At 52.1% G+C, this 17213-nt stretch overlaps 8 protein-coding genes across 8 annotated transcripts; 3 read left to right on the top strand and 5 right to left on the bottom strand.

Annotated features, from left to right (window-relative positions):
• Positions 1-80: 80 nt before the first annotated feature.
• M409DRAFT_22422 (uncharacterized protein) lies at positions 81-927 on the bottom strand (the record flags this gene model as incomplete). Its single annotated transcript, XM_033806330.1, has 2 exons — positions 81-484; positions 555-927. 2 exons carry the CDS (start codon positions 925-927, stop codon positions 81-83), a joined length of 777 nt encoding a protein of 258 aa, XP_033668510.1.
• Positions 928-2951: 2024 nt separating this feature from the next.
• M409DRAFT_66103 (uncharacterized protein) lies at positions 2952-4424 on the top strand (the record flags this gene model as incomplete). Its single annotated transcript, XM_033816786.1, has 4 exons — positions 2952-3005; positions 3056-4163; positions 4212-4252; positions 4284-4424. The coding sequence occupies 4 exons, from the start codon at positions 2952-2954 to the stop codon at positions 4422-4424; spliced, it is 1344 nt and encodes a 447-aa protein (XP_033668509.1).
• Positions 4425-4884: 460 nt separating this feature from the next.
• M409DRAFT_22420 (uncharacterized protein) lies at positions 4885-6485 on the top strand (the record flags this gene model as incomplete). The annotated part of the gene is made up of 3 exons (XM_033806329.1): positions 4885-5320; positions 5370-5553; positions 5603-6485. The coding sequence occupies 3 exons, from the start codon at positions 4885-4887 to the stop codon at positions 6483-6485; spliced, it is 1503 nt and encodes a 500-aa protein (XP_033668508.1).
• A 97-nt stretch (positions 6486-6582) lies between these two features.
• Positions 6583-7160, bottom strand: M409DRAFT_22419 (uncharacterized protein; the record flags this gene model as incomplete). The annotated part of the gene is made up of 2 exons (XM_033806328.1): positions 6583-6648; positions 6726-7160. The coding sequence occupies 2 exons, from the start codon at positions 7158-7160 to the stop codon at positions 6583-6585; spliced, it is 501 nt and encodes a 166-aa protein (XP_033668507.1).
• A 1035-nt stretch (positions 7161-8195) lies between these two features.
• Positions 8196-10740, top strand: M409DRAFT_22418 (glycoside hydrolase family 95 protein; the record flags this gene model as incomplete). Its single annotated transcript, XM_033806327.1, has 4 exons — positions 8196-8889; positions 8956-9249; positions 9305-9912; positions 9973-10740. The coding sequence occupies 4 exons, from the start codon at positions 8196-8198 to the stop codon at positions 10738-10740; spliced, it is 2364 nt and encodes a 787-aa protein (XP_033668506.1).
• Positions 10741-10936: 196 nt separating this feature from the next.
• On the bottom strand, positions 10937-12063 carry M409DRAFT_66100 (uncharacterized protein; the record flags this gene model as incomplete). The annotated part of the gene is made up of 3 exons (XM_033816785.1): positions 10937-11420; positions 11472-11850; positions 11907-12063. The coding sequence occupies 3 exons, from the start codon at positions 12061-12063 to the stop codon at positions 10937-10939; spliced, it is 1020 nt and encodes a 339-aa protein (XP_033668505.1).
• Positions 12064-12618: 555 nt separating this feature from the next.
• On the bottom strand, positions 12619-15746 carry M409DRAFT_54199 (uncharacterized protein; the record flags this gene model as incomplete). The annotated part of the gene is made up of 3 exons (XM_033812633.1): positions 12619-14119; positions 14396-14827; positions 14887-15746. 3 exons carry the CDS (start codon positions 15744-15746, stop codon positions 12619-12621), a joined length of 2793 nt encoding a protein of 930 aa, XP_033668504.1.
• A 544-nt stretch (positions 15747-16290) lies between these two features.
• Positions 16291-17169, bottom strand: M409DRAFT_54198 (uncharacterized protein; the record flags this gene model as incomplete). Its single annotated transcript, XM_033812632.1, has 1 exon — positions 16291-17169. One exon carries the CDS (start codon positions 17167-17169, stop codon positions 16291-16293), a length of 879 nt encoding a protein of 292 aa, XP_033668503.1.
• Between the last annotated feature and the right edge of the window lie 44 nt (positions 17170-17213).

Genomic DNA, 17213 nt, shown 5'->3' with positions numbered 1-17213 from the left:
TCTTCTTCATCGCAAAAGGTTCTCGACTCGTGCTGCGGCTACTCTCACTTCTTCGACGTCATATCAACCTCTTACTATGTTCAGTACCTCTCCTGCTTCACCTCATACGAAACCTGCTCGCCTGGATTGACTGCGTCATATCCACGTAGTCTTGAAATATCCCGGCTCTTCCATCCTCCAATCGTCAACAAGACGGCCACGACCAGGGACGGAAGCACAACCAGAACCACCTTCACAGCCAGAGATCCAGTATTGGGATTGAGTGTCGCGTCGTCGTGATCGAAAGCATAAACGACATTGTAGATGACTTTGATCCCGATGAAAGGCGAGTCAAGCAGGTTCCAGAAAGCGAGACTGACGATTCCGTTCCTGTTGGGCAAATCCCGGCATCGATAGGCCAGATATACGGCGTACTGTCCTAAGCCGATCCAAAGCAAGAGCAGGATGATGGAGCCCGCTTCACGAAGCTTGATGGCAGAGTTGGCTTGATCAGAAGTTGTAGCCTCCTGAAGATCGACACCGCCGACGATGAGGGAGGACCATGCCGACCACACAGATGGAGTGGATGTTGATCTGGACGAACCACAGGAGCTTGGTGATTCTGCTTTTGACGGCCGCGGTATTGTTCGACATCTCGAGGCGATAGTGGTGATTTTCGTGCAGCATACCTGCCAGGGCGAGCATCAAGGGCGAGAGGCCGACGGAGCTGAGAATCGTGGCTCCGAGAGATGGCGTGCTGTCGTTGACGGACGTGGCCAGTTGCACGATATCTGAGACTGCCCGCACTGTGCAGGCCGCGCTGAGGTAGTAGTATCCGAGGATGCCATGGCGACCGTGGCGGAAGAGAAGGTAGGTTGTTAGTGGGAGGAGAGGTGCGTAGAGCACCAGTTCGACGATGGAGAGGATGGAGTCGTGCGACAGCGTCATGGTGGTTATGTATTCAAGTGGAGAGGAATTTTTGGTGGCGAATTCGATCGAGATGGCCAAGACGGCGGTGGCGAGAATCGAAGAACATATGTGTATCGGACGCAAGAAACGAAGAATGGTCGATTCTCCTAGGTTGTGGTTTGATACCAACCTCGTTGCAGTAGTCGTCAAAGACCTGGCAACGAATACCACGTCCACTGGTTCCCTATTCTGAAGCAAACAATTGTGCCAAATGCGGTAGTGATCATGAACATCCAGTCATTCGGGTTTCATCAGATGCTTGAAACCGTAGCGTCCATGACCCTAGCAGACCATCTTCAACTAGCGCAGCCCGTTTGTCGATCTCTGCCTATTCGCGTAGTGATCGCTTCAGCCTCGTGCATATGGATCTGTCTTACTACTCAGCACGTGCTGAAGGACGAATCCATCAAAATCACTCATTTATACTGTTTTCGGCCGAGGTCGCATTCGCAATCGTCTCATTCGCACTCGCGTGAATTGAGGCCGATAATTACTCAAGCTGCTTCTCAGTACAGCTCGCTCTCGTTCTCATGGACGAATGGCTGAAAAGCTTGCCGAAAACAGTCCCAACTGCGAACGGTTCTGTTGATTGACTCGGCGCTCGGAACACGTCTGACTGTCTCGCTCCAGACTTTCTGCTGTGCTGCAGCCATGCCGCCAATGCACATCTCAGAAATCGAATATGACGACATCCCGGCAATTGTCCGTTTCGACCGCGACGCCTTCTTCCCGAACGAGCAGGATGCAATGTATCCAAATCGATAGACGTCATCCGGAGATGGCAGTCGTCCTATTACAAGCTACAAGCCAGGCAGCATCTGAAAGTGCTCAAGGTCACTGATACGACGACGGGCGAGATCCTCGCGAGTGGCCGCTGGTCCCTGCCATGCTCTGGGGAAGAGCTGAATGCACTCCTTCGTACGCCTCGTGTGCAAGGTCCCCGTTGGCCCAACGAGGACGACCGGGAATGGGCTGAGTACCTTTCCGATCTCTATTCGAAGCGGAGGCGGGAAGCTTTGCAACAGGCAGATGGGCAGCTATTCGTGCTACTGCATCTAGCCGTGCATCCGAAACATCCGAAAAGCGGCGTCGGATCTAGTTTCAGAATGGGGCATCTCCCAAGCTGATGAGTTGGGTTTGGAGTGCTGTGTTGAGTCCTCGATTCGGGCTGAGAAGTTCTACGAAAAGAAGGAGTTCCTAGTTGTGGAACGGTGTTCCTTTCCGCCTCCAGCCAGGTGGCAGGGGAAGGGCGTGCAGGAGCATGTTTGGATGGTCAGACCGGCGAAGCATTTGCCAAGATGCGGTGGAGACACTCTTCCATCCGCATGAGCATGAGCTTGTTTCCTGCTGTACAGTCTCATGGACTGTCATGTGGTAGTGCAGTATGCCGATGAGTTTTGACTAGCTCGGGTTTGCAGATCACGCAGAGCAATACGCGCCTGTAGTCGTACATACCACCGTCGAATCGAGAAATTCGCCCACACAAGCGCTCGCAACCCATGCCCCAGGAGCAACGAATTGGCTATGCCTTGCATACCGGCCGTATCGCTGCACACTCGCATGGTAGCCCATTCGCTTAGCTGGGGCTTAGACTGAAGGCAGATTGCTGTTATTCCTGTCAAAGCTGCTGAATGCTGCAGACGCGAGGCTGGCGATAGGCTAAAGTACGACAACTTCCCCTGGACTATCCGTCTACGGCAGTGGTCATCTTTGTTGCATCTTTCAGCCGCATTGTTTAGTAAAGACATGGTTATGTTCCTGAAAGCCTCAATCACGGCATCTACTTCAGTAAGCAAACGCCAACGCCTTGACTTAATGTTTGGCATTAGTTGCGACGCCGCCATGTTGCTGGCTGAGGCTGAGTGCAACTATGTTGCCGTTAAAGAACTTCGCACGCACTGCCCGTGCGCATAATGTGTTTGACATTTAAGTCAATCGTTCCTGGCCAGACGTTGCGTGAAGTGTCCCTGCAGTCAACAATCAGAAGGAGACTTGAAGATACGATGAAGTCGTTTTCACGCATTGCTTTGCCTATCATTGGCTTTGCTGCTTGGAGTGTAAGGCTCTGACATCCCCTGCGTGATACTATGCATTGACTTCTTTTTAGGCTGCCCAGGCATCTAGCGCCATTTCGCCGACCTACGCTCCACAAAATTCGACCATCTTCCAGCTGTCTGCCGATCCGGAATTTGCCTTCCTTTTCGAGGCTACACTGTCGCTAGCCGAGAACGAAGGGTCAAACACCGGCGAAGTCCTCCGAGTCGCGACCAAAGTCATCTCCGGCAACATCAGCAGTTACTATCCCGCCTACTACAACTTTGCAGAGAAGATCCACGCCATCGCCGAGGGCATAGATCCCGCTGTTGATCCAGCTGGTGCTCGTGAAGCGTACTTCCACGCATCTACATACTACCGCGACTCGGTCTACCTGCTGGTCAACAACGCCAGTGATCCTCGTCTCTACAGTGTTTGGGACCAGCAGCTGGCTGATTTCGCCAAAGCCATTTCTTTCCTTCCTGTTCCAGGGGAGCGTGTGATCCTCAAGGCGCCAAACTCGAGCATCGGTCCCTTTGACATCCCAACCTACTACTACAAGGGCTCTGACTGCGATGATCGACTGCCGACGGTTATTGTCGGAACTGGCTACGATGGCCCACAAGAGGAGCTGTACCATCTTCCTTGTGCCAACATCCTCAAGCGCAGCATTAACTGTCTTACGTACGAGGGTCCAGGGCAGCCAACTCCACGCCGTGCAGGCCACGCTTTCATCACCGACTGGAACTCTGTCGTCACGCCCATCGTCGACTACCTGCACACACGCAAAGACGTGGACACGACAAGGATCGTGCTGCTGGGGGATTCATTTGGCGGCCTCCTTGCCCCGCTCGCAGCTGCAAAAGAGCATCGCCTCTCAGCTATGTTCCTCCTCGACGGCCTACCCAACTTCCGTCAAGCCGTCGCCGCCCAGTTCCCACCGCAGCTCACGGGTCTCTACAACGACAGCAAAGTCGACGAGTTCAACCAAGCCATACTGCAAAACCTTAACAACCCAGAATTCGGCACGGGCTTCTTCTACATCTGGGCATACACTTTCTGGGGACTGAAAAATCCAGAGCCGTACAGTGCGTGGAAGCGTCTGGGCGATTTTGTGTGGAACGAGACGACGGCGGCTGAGATTGGAAACCTCCCCGTCTATGTCGCGAAGGGACGGGTCAGTACCGCCGGAGAATTTTGTTTCAAAACTGCCGCTGACTTGCTTGCAGGACGACAACACGACTCTTTTCGAGCCGGAGCTGGCGAAGAAGTTCCTGGAAGAAGGTCGTCCCAATGGGAAGAACCTCACGTACCACGAGTTTCTGACGTCTCTGGGTGCCGGCGAGCACACATCGATTGGTGCGGAGGCTCAAATCTACGCCAGCTTCTTCGCTTGGTTGAGCGAGATCTGGGGCGGCTACAAGTTTGGCAACAGCCGCTGAGGGACAGATTATGAACCACAGCCTGCCAGCTTGAGGTTTGATCTGCTTTCTGCACGGCTTGACAACCTGCAGCCCGTGACGCTGGTCGCGGCTTGCAGGCTGGTCGGGGGTAATATCACGATCATGGCATATCTGCTTGCTGTGAGAGGGTCTTGTGTTCATCTTGAATCGATCTTGTGTCGATCCTGTATCTCAACAGCGTCCATGTAAAGTCTCCACGGGTATAGAGTTATCAAAAAGGAGAACCTCCGCACAAGCAAAGAATAAGCAGCTTTACCTCTGTCATGTGACAATCAAAGAGCCGTTATGCAGGGCAACGCCACGTGCATGAACTAGACGATAAGGTTGGTCTTCAACAGAACGCCACTGTGGAGGTCGTGTGCTCTCCTTCAAAATGATCGCATGTCACAATTTGGCGTGGAAATTGAAGTCGTACGTCCTTGTCCTGTTCAACACGATCATGGCAAAGGACGCTCACAATGTCTCACAGGAACAGGCTGAAGACCAGAGCAGAGAAGACGCAGCACCGATCAAGTCAAAATGGGACCGCCTATGGCCGGTCATTGCCTGCGGAGCAGGTCTTTTCTCAGACGGCTACCTCAACGGCGTGATCGGGAGCGTTTCGACAATGCTGGCCACGATATATCCGAAAGAGTACGCAGAAAGCACAGCCCAGAGCAACGTTTCCTCCATCACTTTTGCGGGAACTCTTCTTGGCAACCTCCTCTTCGGCTGGACTAGTGATCACTGGAGCAGGAAATGGAGTCTGTTTGTGTCGACTATGATCATCATTGTGTTTGCAGCACTCTCAACTGGGAGCTATGGGGCTGGAGGGAGCATTCAGGGATTGTTTGCAGCTTTGGCAGCTTATCGGTTCTTTCTGGGGATTGGAATTGGTATAAGACGTCTGGACTGAGTCAATTCCATCTGCTGATTGCCCTGTAGGCGGCGAATATCCTGCGGGATCTGTGTCCTGTGCTGAGAGTACCGGCGAGCTGAAATCTGGTACCAGACATCGTTGGTTCATCCTGTTTACCAACGTTCAGATTGATGCTGGATTCGTTGTCGCAGCCTTGGTACCCATGGTCGTAGCTCGTATTACCGGGGATGATCATCTGAGGGTGGCTTGGTACGTTGATTTGATGGACATGTATGGTCACGACTGATGTGATCTATAGGAGAGTCTCTCTCGGCCTGGGTGTAATACCACCGCTCTCACTCTTCTACCTGCGCTTCAAACTTCGCGAACCGGAAGCTTTCACCACTGCCAGCATGGTCAAAGCCAAGACTCCATGGCTCTTATGCATCAAGTTCTACTGGTTTCGGCTTACCATTGTGTCCACGATCTGGCTATTATACAACTTCTCCTCTTACGCTTTCAACATATTCTCTTCCCAGATCCTGGCCAACCTGCTCGGGGACAGCGAGAGCTTGTGGGTATCGTTCGGATGGAATACCTTGCTTACATCTTTCTACATGCCTGGATGCATTGCAGGAAGTTGGCTGTCCGATTGGATTGGACCAAAGCATGCGCTCGGATACTCGGTCCTGGCCCAGGGGATCACTGGCTTCATCATGGCGGGCTGCTATAGTTATCTGTATCGACCAAGCCTGGTAGCGGCCTTTGTTGTCGTATACGGTATCTTCATCGCCCTTGGCGAGCTCGGGCCGGGAGACAACATCGGCCTCATAGCCTCGAAGACCTGTGCTACTGCTGTGAGAGGCAAGTACTACGGCATTGCCGCTGCGTGGGGGAGAGTGGGAGCTTTTGTCGGATCCAAGACGCTAGTTATGCTGTACAATCAGTACGCGGATTCGGATCCGGTCAAAGCTGGCCAATACCCATTCTTCATTGCAAGTACTCTTTGCATTGTCACCGCTGGGCTTGCGCTATTCTTGTTGCCGTATATCGAACAGGACACGATTGAGAAGGAGGACGAAAGATTCAAAGCATATCTGCTTGAGCATGGGTATGACGTGAGCCAACTAGGTGTAGGAGGCGCTGAGAATATCGGAAGGAGAGATGACAGCGTAGACTTTCCAACTACTGAATTCAAGTAGTCGATGTATGTGAGCCGAACACGCTGTTTTGGTGGGAGCCTTCCAGATCTGCGTCCGGCCTTGAACATTATCGAGACTCTGCAAAGTCTCCCAAGATCTACGCTCTACCAGCTTTCCTGCCTAACGCCATTACTGTCAATTGCAGCTTTGAGCACCGGCGAGACTTTTGGGGGATCAGTTCTGATGGTTCAGTCAGGACTGTCATTCTGTCAAACTTGTACGGGACGGGCTTCGTCTTACCTTGCGACAATAGAGCACGGCAACGCAAGGCCTGTTATTCTGTCCATGGCGGTAGTACAAGTTCCGATCGGTATCTCTGAAACAGGTGAATGGGCTACCGTTACTTCCAGTACCGACCTGTGTCCCAGCAGGTTGGTTGATGTTCTGAGCATTGTAGGTGAAGGTCACCCCGGAGTCTGGAAAGAAGTAGCTGTGCTGCCCGTTGAAGTTGGGCTGGCCGGAGTTGACGAACTGAGGCTGGGAGACCGAGTTGGGTGTTTGGAGGTTCTGGCTGTTGCCAATGTCGCTATAATAGTCGGCTTCGAGTTGGTTGTTGGAGCCACTGTCGGCAATGCATCTGCTGATGTAGACGACTTCGTTGCCGAATCGTGCGTTGAGGCTTGGGGCTGCACTGGCCAGCAGGGGCAAGGCAAAAAGGAGGTAAGAGGACAACATTTTCGCAACGATAGGGCTGCTGGATTCTTGCGTGTGGATGTCGTTGTTGCTGGCAACAATGCAGGAACGGCGGCAAGTACTGCTACTATGTACCATTTGTCGAGGCGTCTGCGCTCGTTTGGTGATCAGACTTATTTTAGGTGACGGATCTAGAAGCAGAAAAGGTGATGAGGCTATCTCGGTCATGTAGATTTCCTCCTAGGCAAGAGGCGTCTTACATGCATAGTACAAATTTGATCATGATTCGTCTGATGCGTCGACAGCTGCTCAATACGACGCCGTGAGATTCAGCCACGGCATGAACCATGACCAAGGCGCTAGTCATGCGAACATATGAACTAGCATGTCCGTACGGGATCCGTACAGAGCCTTTGTCAAGACGAAAATCGGACCAGCGGACTCCCATGCCGACTATAGTCTTCCAGTCGTAGCAAGATCAACATTCGTGGGCATGTGTACATCTCCAACCTTGACCACCCTCGTATCCTCGCTTGATCCAGTCCTTGCTCAATCACTGTGTTCTTCCCAAAGTCAGTTTCGAACAAGCTGTTGCTATCATCTTTTAGTTCTGCCGTGGTCGGTTGCTCTCTGATTGACCAAAAACATTTCTCATCCGTGCAGGATCTTGGAGTCTCTGATCTAGCACTCGAATCGCCTACAAGAGAGCCAACCGATTGGCCAAAAGACTGTAGGTTGAAGTACAAACACCACCAGAGCCGATTCAGTTGAGTCCTGACAGCTGGTTTTTCTTGACCCATGTGAATTACTGATCTTAGAGAGCGGGCAGCAGGCTGCTTTTCTGTCTCCAAACTTACTCCACCAACCCGGTCACCGGCTCATGCAGACTCCAATGATCACCACGTCGATACGAGTGATGATCTGTGGGGAAAATGCTGCAGCATATGCATTCAGCCTGAAGTCCAAGAATCGTTCATTCATGATTGTTGATTGATATAGGCGCTTAAACGGTCCTTTCTCTAAGAAGGAATTGAAGTCCAAAATCCAGCTCATTTCCTAGGTGAAGGTACAGCGAAAATGGGCTACACCTCGATACTCACCGCCTTCGTCGCCATCTTTCTCCTGGCAGATCGTGCTCTCGCCGAGGACAATCCGTCTTCACTTCTCTGGTACTCTGCTCCAGCATCTGGCTTTAACTCAGCATTGCCTATCGGAAATGGCCGCATTGGAGCGATGATATATGGCCGCATCGACCAGGAGATCGTCAACATGAACGAAGATTCGATTTGGAGCGGCGGATTCACGAACCGAATCAACCCCAATGCCAAAGCTGCATTCCCTCGAATTAGGTCGAAGATGGACGTGGGGGACCTAACAGCAGCAGGGGACGACTGGTTGCAGAATATGACGGGAGTTCCTACATCGCCGAGGAGGTATCAGGCTGCTTGCAATCTTACCATCGAGGTCGGCCATGGATCAGTCCAGGACTACAACCGGACTCTGGATGTCAGCACCGGATTGCAGTACGTAAAGTACACCTACAACAACATGAGCTTCGAACGAAGGGCGGTTGCGAGTACACCAGCAAATGTTGTTGCTTTCCACTACAATGGAAGCCAGCCTGGAGCCATCAATTTGACTGTAGCCCTGCAAAGGAGCCAAGGCAATGTTTCTACTACCTATGACAATGGTCTGATACTACTTCGTGGTGCCGGTACAGATGACAATATGTACACCTTCACAGCTGGAGCCAGGGTTGTAAATACTGGAGGTAAGCATTAATAATTCATGGTCTGGGGTGCCTCGCGATCAGGCTTTTGACCAGGATTACATGCAGGCACGTTGACGACCAACGCCGATTCCATTTCCATTGTAAATGCAGACTCGATCGTGATCTACTGGGATGCAGAGACCATTTACCGGTATCCAAATCAAGCATCTTATGAGTCGGCCCTCAAGGATCGACTCAATAGTGCAGCAGACCAGGGGTTCGATGAGATATATCAGCAAGCAGTGCAAGACTTTCAAGGCTTCTACTCCAGAGCAACCTTTTCTGTGGGCAGTTCAGGCGAGGCAGTAGGAGTTGAGACCTACAAACGTTTGCAAAATCTCGCTGCAAGCCAGAACATCGGTTGGTACATGCCTAGCCATACTCCGACTTCTCATGGATTGACTATGTGATGCAGATAGCGATTCCGAACTCCTAACCCTTATGTATAACTACGGCCGGTATCTCCTGATATCATCGGCTCGCCCCGGCACGCTTTCACCAAATCTTCAAGGCATCTGGAATAAGGACTTCGATCCTCCCTTCGGCTCTAAATATACAATCGACATCAATCTTGAAATGAACTCCTGGCTTGCGGATATCAATGGCCTCTCCGAATCGCTCACGCCTCTCTGGGACCTCCTAGGCCTGATGCGACAACGTGGACAACAAGTAGCAAGCGACATGTACAGCGCTTCTGGATCTGTGTGCCATCACAACACAGATCTATGGGGTGACTGTGCGCCGGTGGATTCTGGCACTCAGTGGACGATCTGGCCGATGGGCAATGCATGGCTGATGACGCATGTGATTGAGCACTACCGCTTTACTAGGAATGCTACCTTCGTTACTGAGGTGGCGGGTCCGCTCTTCAACGATGCTGTCGCCTTCTACGAAGACTTCTGCGTGTTGAAAGACGGGTATAGGACGAACTATCCTTCGAACTCGCCCGAGAATTCTTACTTCATCCCCTCAAATGATAGCGTTGCTGGGCAGCAGACTGGCATCGATACTACCACGCAGATGGTGAGTATCTGTTTGACGTGAAGAGTTGCGAGGTTACCTAGAGGCTCACGACTTTCCCAGGACCGAGCCCTGCTTTGGGACCTCTTCACCGGCTTCATCGAGCTGAGCAATGCGGTCGGCTCTTCGAATGGAGTCGAAGATGCTCAGACGTTTCTTTCGCAGCTCCAAGAACCAATAATCAGCCCAACTACTGGAAGACTCCTCGAATGGTCTCAGGACTTCAACGAGACTGAGCCAGGTCATCGCCACTTCTCCCCTCTTTTCGGCCTCCACCCAGGCCACCAGTATTCGCCGTTGGACAACGACACTTCCATCTTCAACGCCGCGAACAAGCTTCTTCAGCACCGAATAGATAGTGGTGGCGGCTCCGAAGGGTGGTCACGGATATGGTCCTCTGCACTCTTCGCCCGGGCATTCAACGGCGATGCCGCTGTCACAAGCGCAGAAGTGCTTTTGACCACATATACCTATTCGAACCTGCTCAGCCATACGAGTAACACATTTCAGATCGACGCCAACTTCGGCATTGTGGCTGCCCTGAACGAGATGTTTCTGCAGAGTCACACAGATGGCATCGTGCACATCGGTCCAGCCTTGCCGACGACCAGGCTGGCGAACGGGAGCTACACGGGCTGGAAGAGCAGAGGTGGATTTACTGTCAGTGCGCAGTGGCAAGATCATCATATCACAGGGGCGACGATCTCTGCGTCTGTGGATGGGCCTTTGAAGGTTCGAATTGAGGGTGGGAGAGCGTTTAGGGTGGATGGGCAGTCCTATGGTGGCGCGATTCAGGCAACGGCTGGCAGCACTTACGTCGTTACCTTTTGATTTTGTTACAGATTGCTAAAACGGGGACGATTTTCTGATGAACATAATGTGAGAGGCGAAAAGCCAGTAAGCAGTGAGATTGAATTCTGGTCAAATGCTGCCATGAAGATCACCCATTTCCTTCGTTTAATGAATCAACTTTAAAGATTGGAATGAGATCGCCTGGCTTTGAGATCGATCAGGTATCTCGCTAGCTTTATAGTTCTTTGGGTGCGGCCTGCCATTCCTTGGAGAATGCATAGTCAATGTACCCCCGAGGGCTCATTGTAGAGTAGAAAGTCGATCTGTCGTATTGATTCAGCTCGATGGTGTTCTTGATACGGTAGACCAAGCCAGGGTTTGCAGTGAAATGTCGACCAAAGGCAATGATGATGTCGTACTGCTGGAACGCCTGAGCTGCCTCCAGGGCTGAGCTAGGAGTATATCCGCTAGCTAGAACAACGGGAGATGTGTTTGACCAGTGCTTCATCAATGGCTCAAGTGTGTCGTGTGTGTCAACCTCTAAGCTTCCAGCAATTCGCGGTTCGATGAGATGTATGTACGCCAGCTTCAAAGGTTTCAGCCTCGTCAGGAGGTCCAAGAACTGAGGCAATGGATCTTTCATGCCCATTCCTCGGAATGGACTGAATGGACTAAGTCGGATCGCCGTCTTATCGGCACCGACAGCATTGGCCACGGCACTCGTAACCTTGAACGCGAAACGAGATCAATTTTCGATCGAGCCACCCCACGAGTCGCTGCGCTGATTCGTCCCATCTTGAATGAACTGATCGACCAACAGTCCGTTTGCACCATGTATCTCGACGCCATCAAACCCAGCAATCTCCACACCTGCTTTTGCCGCTGTTGCGAAGTCTTCGATGTATTGTTCGATGCTCTCCCCGTCCAAGGGAGTCGGCACTGGATAGTCCTCATCCACGGGGATCGCAGAAGCAGAGAATAACTCTGGTCTGCCTTGAGACTCCCAATCCTCCAGGTCTACCAATCTCCCTACCGCTGCTAGCTGAAGGAAGATGATTCCACCGGCCTCGTGGACCTTGTCCACGATCTGCTTCCATGCTTCGATATGCCTATGTGTGTAGATCCCTGGTATGTTGTTGTACACGCCAGCTCTCGGAGAGATCAATGTTCTTCGGTGATGAGCAGCGTTCCGGGGTAGCAAGAACGCTGAGCGTAGTATTCGCTGGCGAGATTAACCGTGTGGGTGTGATCATCTTGGGCTCGACGTCGAGTGAGTGGTGCAAGAGCGATCCGATGGGAAAGGTGACTGCTGCCAATGCGAAGGGGCTTGAAGAGTGCGCTGTGCTGCTCAGCGGAGGCCATGTTTTATCAAACTTGCGAGGAGCTAGAAGTCAGATCAGCTACGATGAAGACTATGAGTTGCTCGGCAAGGGAACACAATATAGAAGCCGTACTACCGCCGATGTAGCCGGGTTTCTAAGCCGGGTCAAACGTTCGACACCCTGAGAACTACGCCATCGAAACCGCCGACTTCTCGGACAAGATCCACTACTCCAGGTTCCATGGAACGGCCAAGTTACGGAGAGCGGTATGTGGACCAAAGTACGCTTTGATGCTGACTACAACATCCGCTGATTAATGATCACATGGTTTGTACAGACTTTTGTTCAGAAATCATCATATTAACATCGATGAGATCCTTGAGGCTATGGCAGTTGATGTGAGTAATACCACCCAGTGTCTGCTCGTCGAACGCTTCGCACCGGGAAACCTCCACGTAAAACCCTCGGATTCACATTTTCAAACGCGATAAATGCTATCACCCTGTCAAGATCACACATAGACCGATGAATATTCCAGGTATGTTTTTCCTCATTTTTGGTAATCTAAATACTGTATCTCTGGAGGCAAGTCTCATTATTTTTCGTTCCGGCTTGAACGCGCAGCGGCGGAGAGTAGCAGCCTTATGGCTGCTTCATTCCCTTGGGCTTTTGCACTTGCTAGGCACTCATCCCAGTCAAGTAGTTCAAGGATGAGCAGTGCCGCCGTTTCATGGCCATAAAACTCAGCCCACCAAAGAGTAAGAAAAGTTCCAGTAGGAACTAGCAGAAGCCGTCTTCTGTCGTCCAAGCTTGGACAAGGGAACCGTCCATGCCCGTCGGCAAGATCAGAAGCAGAAGAGTAACTGAGGCCGAAGATGTGCAAGAGTTCGAGATACTCTCTTTGGACATGGTCGATCCGACCCGGCGGTTGCAACTCCCACTGACTCCGCAGAACATTATTGATCAGAGCTACCAGAGGAATGGTGTAGTCCACACGAATGCCTCCGCAGCTGTCGGTGGCTACACCAAGCAAGGCATAGACTCTATCGCGAGGCTCTGCGCATCGTAAGTGACGGGTGCTTTGAATCAGTTCGTATAGTAGCAACCGGTCTTTCCGAGTGTGACGTTGAGATAGGAGAGACAAGGCAGGGCTGTCCTCAATCAATCGGTATTCGTTGCTGTCAGCCGCTCGTAGAGGTTGCGCCAGTCCACAATGCACCATCTCCTTATAGTCTTCGATCGGGCTGAGAACTCGGCGGAATGATTCCCCCGCAACTAGCCGATTGCCGCACATCAAGGAGACCTTTCGAGCCAACGTGACCTCTTGGAACACCCAAAGGCGTCTCCAGTATGGTCTTCCACACAACAGCCCGATAGGGATGCCGGCATTCTTCCCCACGAGACTTGAAAGGTTCCCCTTGCGCCCCTCCGGTGGTCTTTTCGCGAACATATCCATCGCGGCGTCGCTGGACTCATACGCAGGACCTAGCCAGATGACCACCTGCTCGGCCATCCGATAGATCCATGGCATCATGTGCACCTGTCGGGCCCGCTCCTGGTCGTTGCTCTGGTCGATGCATATTGCATCGATCCACAGGCTACCAGCTAGAGTAGAGCATGCTCGACTTCTGGCTTGATGGAGGAACCGCCATAGGTTCTTTCGAACAGGGAATCGGTGTCCGTTTAGGAAGATCGAGTGTGACTCTGGTGGCGAGCCCCATTTGTAAGACAGTGCTGAGTACTCTAAGTCTTTGCGAAGTGGATGCTCGGCAGTCTCGCAGCGAATCGCATCTCCTTGCTCGCCTGGCTGGATGGTCAAAAGCCTGATATGTCCAACTGGCAGACCGGTGTACATGCCATCAGTCGCTTCCAGGCCGTTGTAAAAGGCTTTTATCGCGGTTTCCCACTCCACGCTACTGAGTAAGTCCGGATCATCACTGTAAGGTGGCATTTCTTGACGCTGGCGCCAGACGGTATAGAAGGCGAGGAAGACCATCACTGCTCGTAAAATTTGTGATGCAGCGGCGGCTGCTGCTGCTCCGCCCACATTGGTACGACATCGCTTAGCTCCTGCTGAGGTCCAGCCAAGAACACGTCTCTCGTATATGTCTCATGCAGCTGGCGACAGGGTTACCTCGTATGCATGAAGCAGTTTAAGATAAACGTCTGGAATTCTCTTGTCAGCCTCGTCTGCAATCAAGACTGGAGATCTTCTCGCTGACCTGCTGCTCTCCAGTACGACCGAAGCCGCTTCAAGGCCAATATCAGAATGTCGAACTCGGTCTTCGCTCCTTGGGACAGGAGGAACTTTGCCGAATGATAAAGCCAAGGCAACATATAAGGCGGGATGCTGCCTGGTTTGATGTGCTCACTTTCTCGCGTTTATCTTTTCGTGAGGCTCTAAGAGTTCATCGTCGAGGTCTCGCGACCTGCTTAGCACGATGAGGGCGCAATGGCAGATTGCTGAGCTTGTGCACTCGATGGGCGTGCTAGCTTCGGAGAGCGACTTGATGACCTCGAGCTGAGCATGAATGGTGTTTACCAGCTGGATGCGACAGTCTTCGTCCTCTTCATGGGGTTTTGTCTTTTCTCGATCTGCATTGTAAATGTAGACACAGCTCAGGAGATACGCCGCTCGTGCGTTGCCAGCGAAACCGCCGACATCACTTGAGGGCCTTCCAAGGACATTGCCACTGTATCGCACACGACCGTCCCGCCACTCTTGGTCTTTGCTTGGAAGTAGGGTAGATAGCGAAGGCTCTGGTACCAACGTGCGAGGCTGGATTCGTCCGAAATTTGCAATTCTGTGAAAGAGGTCAATCAGTCTTAGCCTGCGTTGACTTCCCGACGGTTCAGGCTTTACCTCTCCAAAACGTAAATAGCCCACCACGACCGTTTCTCTTCTTCCCGAGCGAAAGACATGTTCAACGTTTGTTGCTGATCCTCGAGCAACCCCAAGTCGTCAAATTTGAGACCCCGGACGGTGGCCAGCTGCACACAACTTGATATGCCCATGAATGCGTTCGGGAATATGCCGTGGCCAATCTCGTAAGCGAGCATCAATATACGACCTTGAATCACAGACAGCGCCATGGCAGAATGCGCTGGCACCATCTGCAGCTCATCAAACAGCTTCCAGACAGCCCGATATCTTGTAGTGTCTCGGGCATTCGTGTCGTCGTCGAGCGGCTCTGTGTGGAGAGACATACACAAACATACGAAATAAGTTTCAATCGACGGCTGCCGGAACACTGTCAGAGCACTGTCAAAGAATCTTGCCTGGGACAAGATTGGTAGCCAAGAAGAGGTATGGTCGAAGAATGCTTTGGCGATGGTTCGCATTGCCTCATGGCCGTTGACCAAGACTCGTACGTACTCCGGTATCTCATGGTCCGGTGGAATGTTTGACAACGGCAACAAGCTCCGACGAAATGCGTCCTCGTCAAGAAAACTTATCGTTGTCTCGGCAAAGCGGTCGATTGCTACCTCCTCTGGGTCGGCCACCGCCGTAGCTTCGGCGGTGGATTCTGGCGATGGCAATACTGAAGAAGTCCTCTGTTCAGGCCGATGACGACGAGAGGCGGACGGCTGCGATGGCGGCTCATAGGTGCATGTTCGTGAGTTCTCTGCGCAGGAACGGCAAATTGGGAGCCGACGATCGCATCTGATCTTGCGTGAATGACATTTGCGGCAGGCGCGGTGTGCAAAACCCGATTCCACCATATCACAGCCGTGGTTCCTGATTGAGATGTTGATGATGAAGAGACGGAGCAGAGAGGACGGAAATTTGGTTGAGAAGGGGCGGAACTTTCACCTCCCCCGTCGGACTTGTCCGTCTCTTCTCGGGTCCGTCCGAAGTGGGCGTGATCAACTCACTTCACTACCGCTGCTTGATCCTTCTGACTCTCCGTGAAAGACTCAAAGATGTCGAGGCTTGTGCAAAAGTTTCCAAGAATTGTTCCATAACTCAAAGTCATTCTCAGGTCCGTCATGTTCGACATGCCATGGGAAGCAAGGCTGAATTCTACGAGTCGCGAATCTCGCTCTGAGACACATTACAGGAGTAGATACAACTGACCAATGCAGATGGCAGAGTACGTTGGACTGAGAGTGGCCAGAAACTGACAATAAAAGGAGTATACGTCAAGCTTCTGTGATAAATGTACAACTGAACTTCGGCGAGATGTTTTCACAATACTACGGCTCAATAGAATGGGAGTGGCGACTATATTCAAGATATTATGGTAGGCTATAAGGATCGATCTCATCATCCCAGAATGAGTCCTTGCGTAAACAAATTAGGATCAGCCAAAACCCTCTCCTTCATCCCCACCAACTCATCAACATCCCAATGCGCCCACAACATCCTCCCATGCAAAAAGTCTGCTTCCGGCGTCGCCAACCAACGACAAAAGTGAGCTGGAAGATTAATATCATCCCAGGGAAACGCATCGATCTTGAAACCCGCCTTGGCTGACATGGGGGTGAAGTGCGCCCCGGGATGAACTGAGAACATTTTGACATCGCTGCGTTCCGCCGCGAGGTAGCGGAAGAGCATCACGCCGGCGGCTTTACTGGCGCCGTAGCCGATGCAGTTTGAGATTGTCATTTGGGCGGCGACGGATGAGATGTTGACGATGGTTCTTCGACCTGATGGCGGCGCGGGAAGAGCGAGGAAGGTTTTGGCGAGGTTGTAAGTGCCCATGATGTTGCCATCGAAGATCCTCTGCATCTCGTCCAGATCGATCGAGTCGGCGCTCTGGGGCTCGGCGTGATCGTCGTGGCCAGTTGCAGCCGAGTGGGTGAGTATGTCGATGGTCTTGAGCTCCTTGATCATGGCTGTGACTCCGGGGAAGTCGGTTAGAGACAGCTGATATAAGACGACGTTCGTCTTGGAGAAGTCTTTCTCGAGAGCAGCCTTGGCGGCAAGCTGGGGCTCCAGGCTGCGGGAGACGATGACAATACGGTTGGTACCGGATTCAGCGAATGCTTTGGCCGCTGCGAATCCAATTCCAGTCGCCCCTCCTGTGATGAGGACTGTCTTGCCGTTGCCGTTGAAAGTGTCCTTGGTAGCAGCAAGGCGATCGTATGATTTTTTGTGGTACTTCTGACCAGGATGTAGAAGGTGAGTGAAAGGATCCTCCATGGTTGTTAGCCGAGTGTGTAAAAGAGAAGTTTTTGCAAGAAACA

This window comes from Zasmidium cellare (genome assembly GCF_010093935.1).
Source record: "Zasmidium cellare ATCC 36951 unplaced genomic scaffold M409scaffold_15, whole genome shotgun sequence".
NCBI classification, from domain to species: Eukaryota; Fungi; Ascomycota; class Dothideomycetes; order Mycosphaerellales; family Mycosphaerellaceae; genus Zasmidium; species Zasmidium cellare.
Note: the sequence above shows the minus strand (reverse complement) of the source record. Positions and strands in the feature narration are given on the sequence as shown.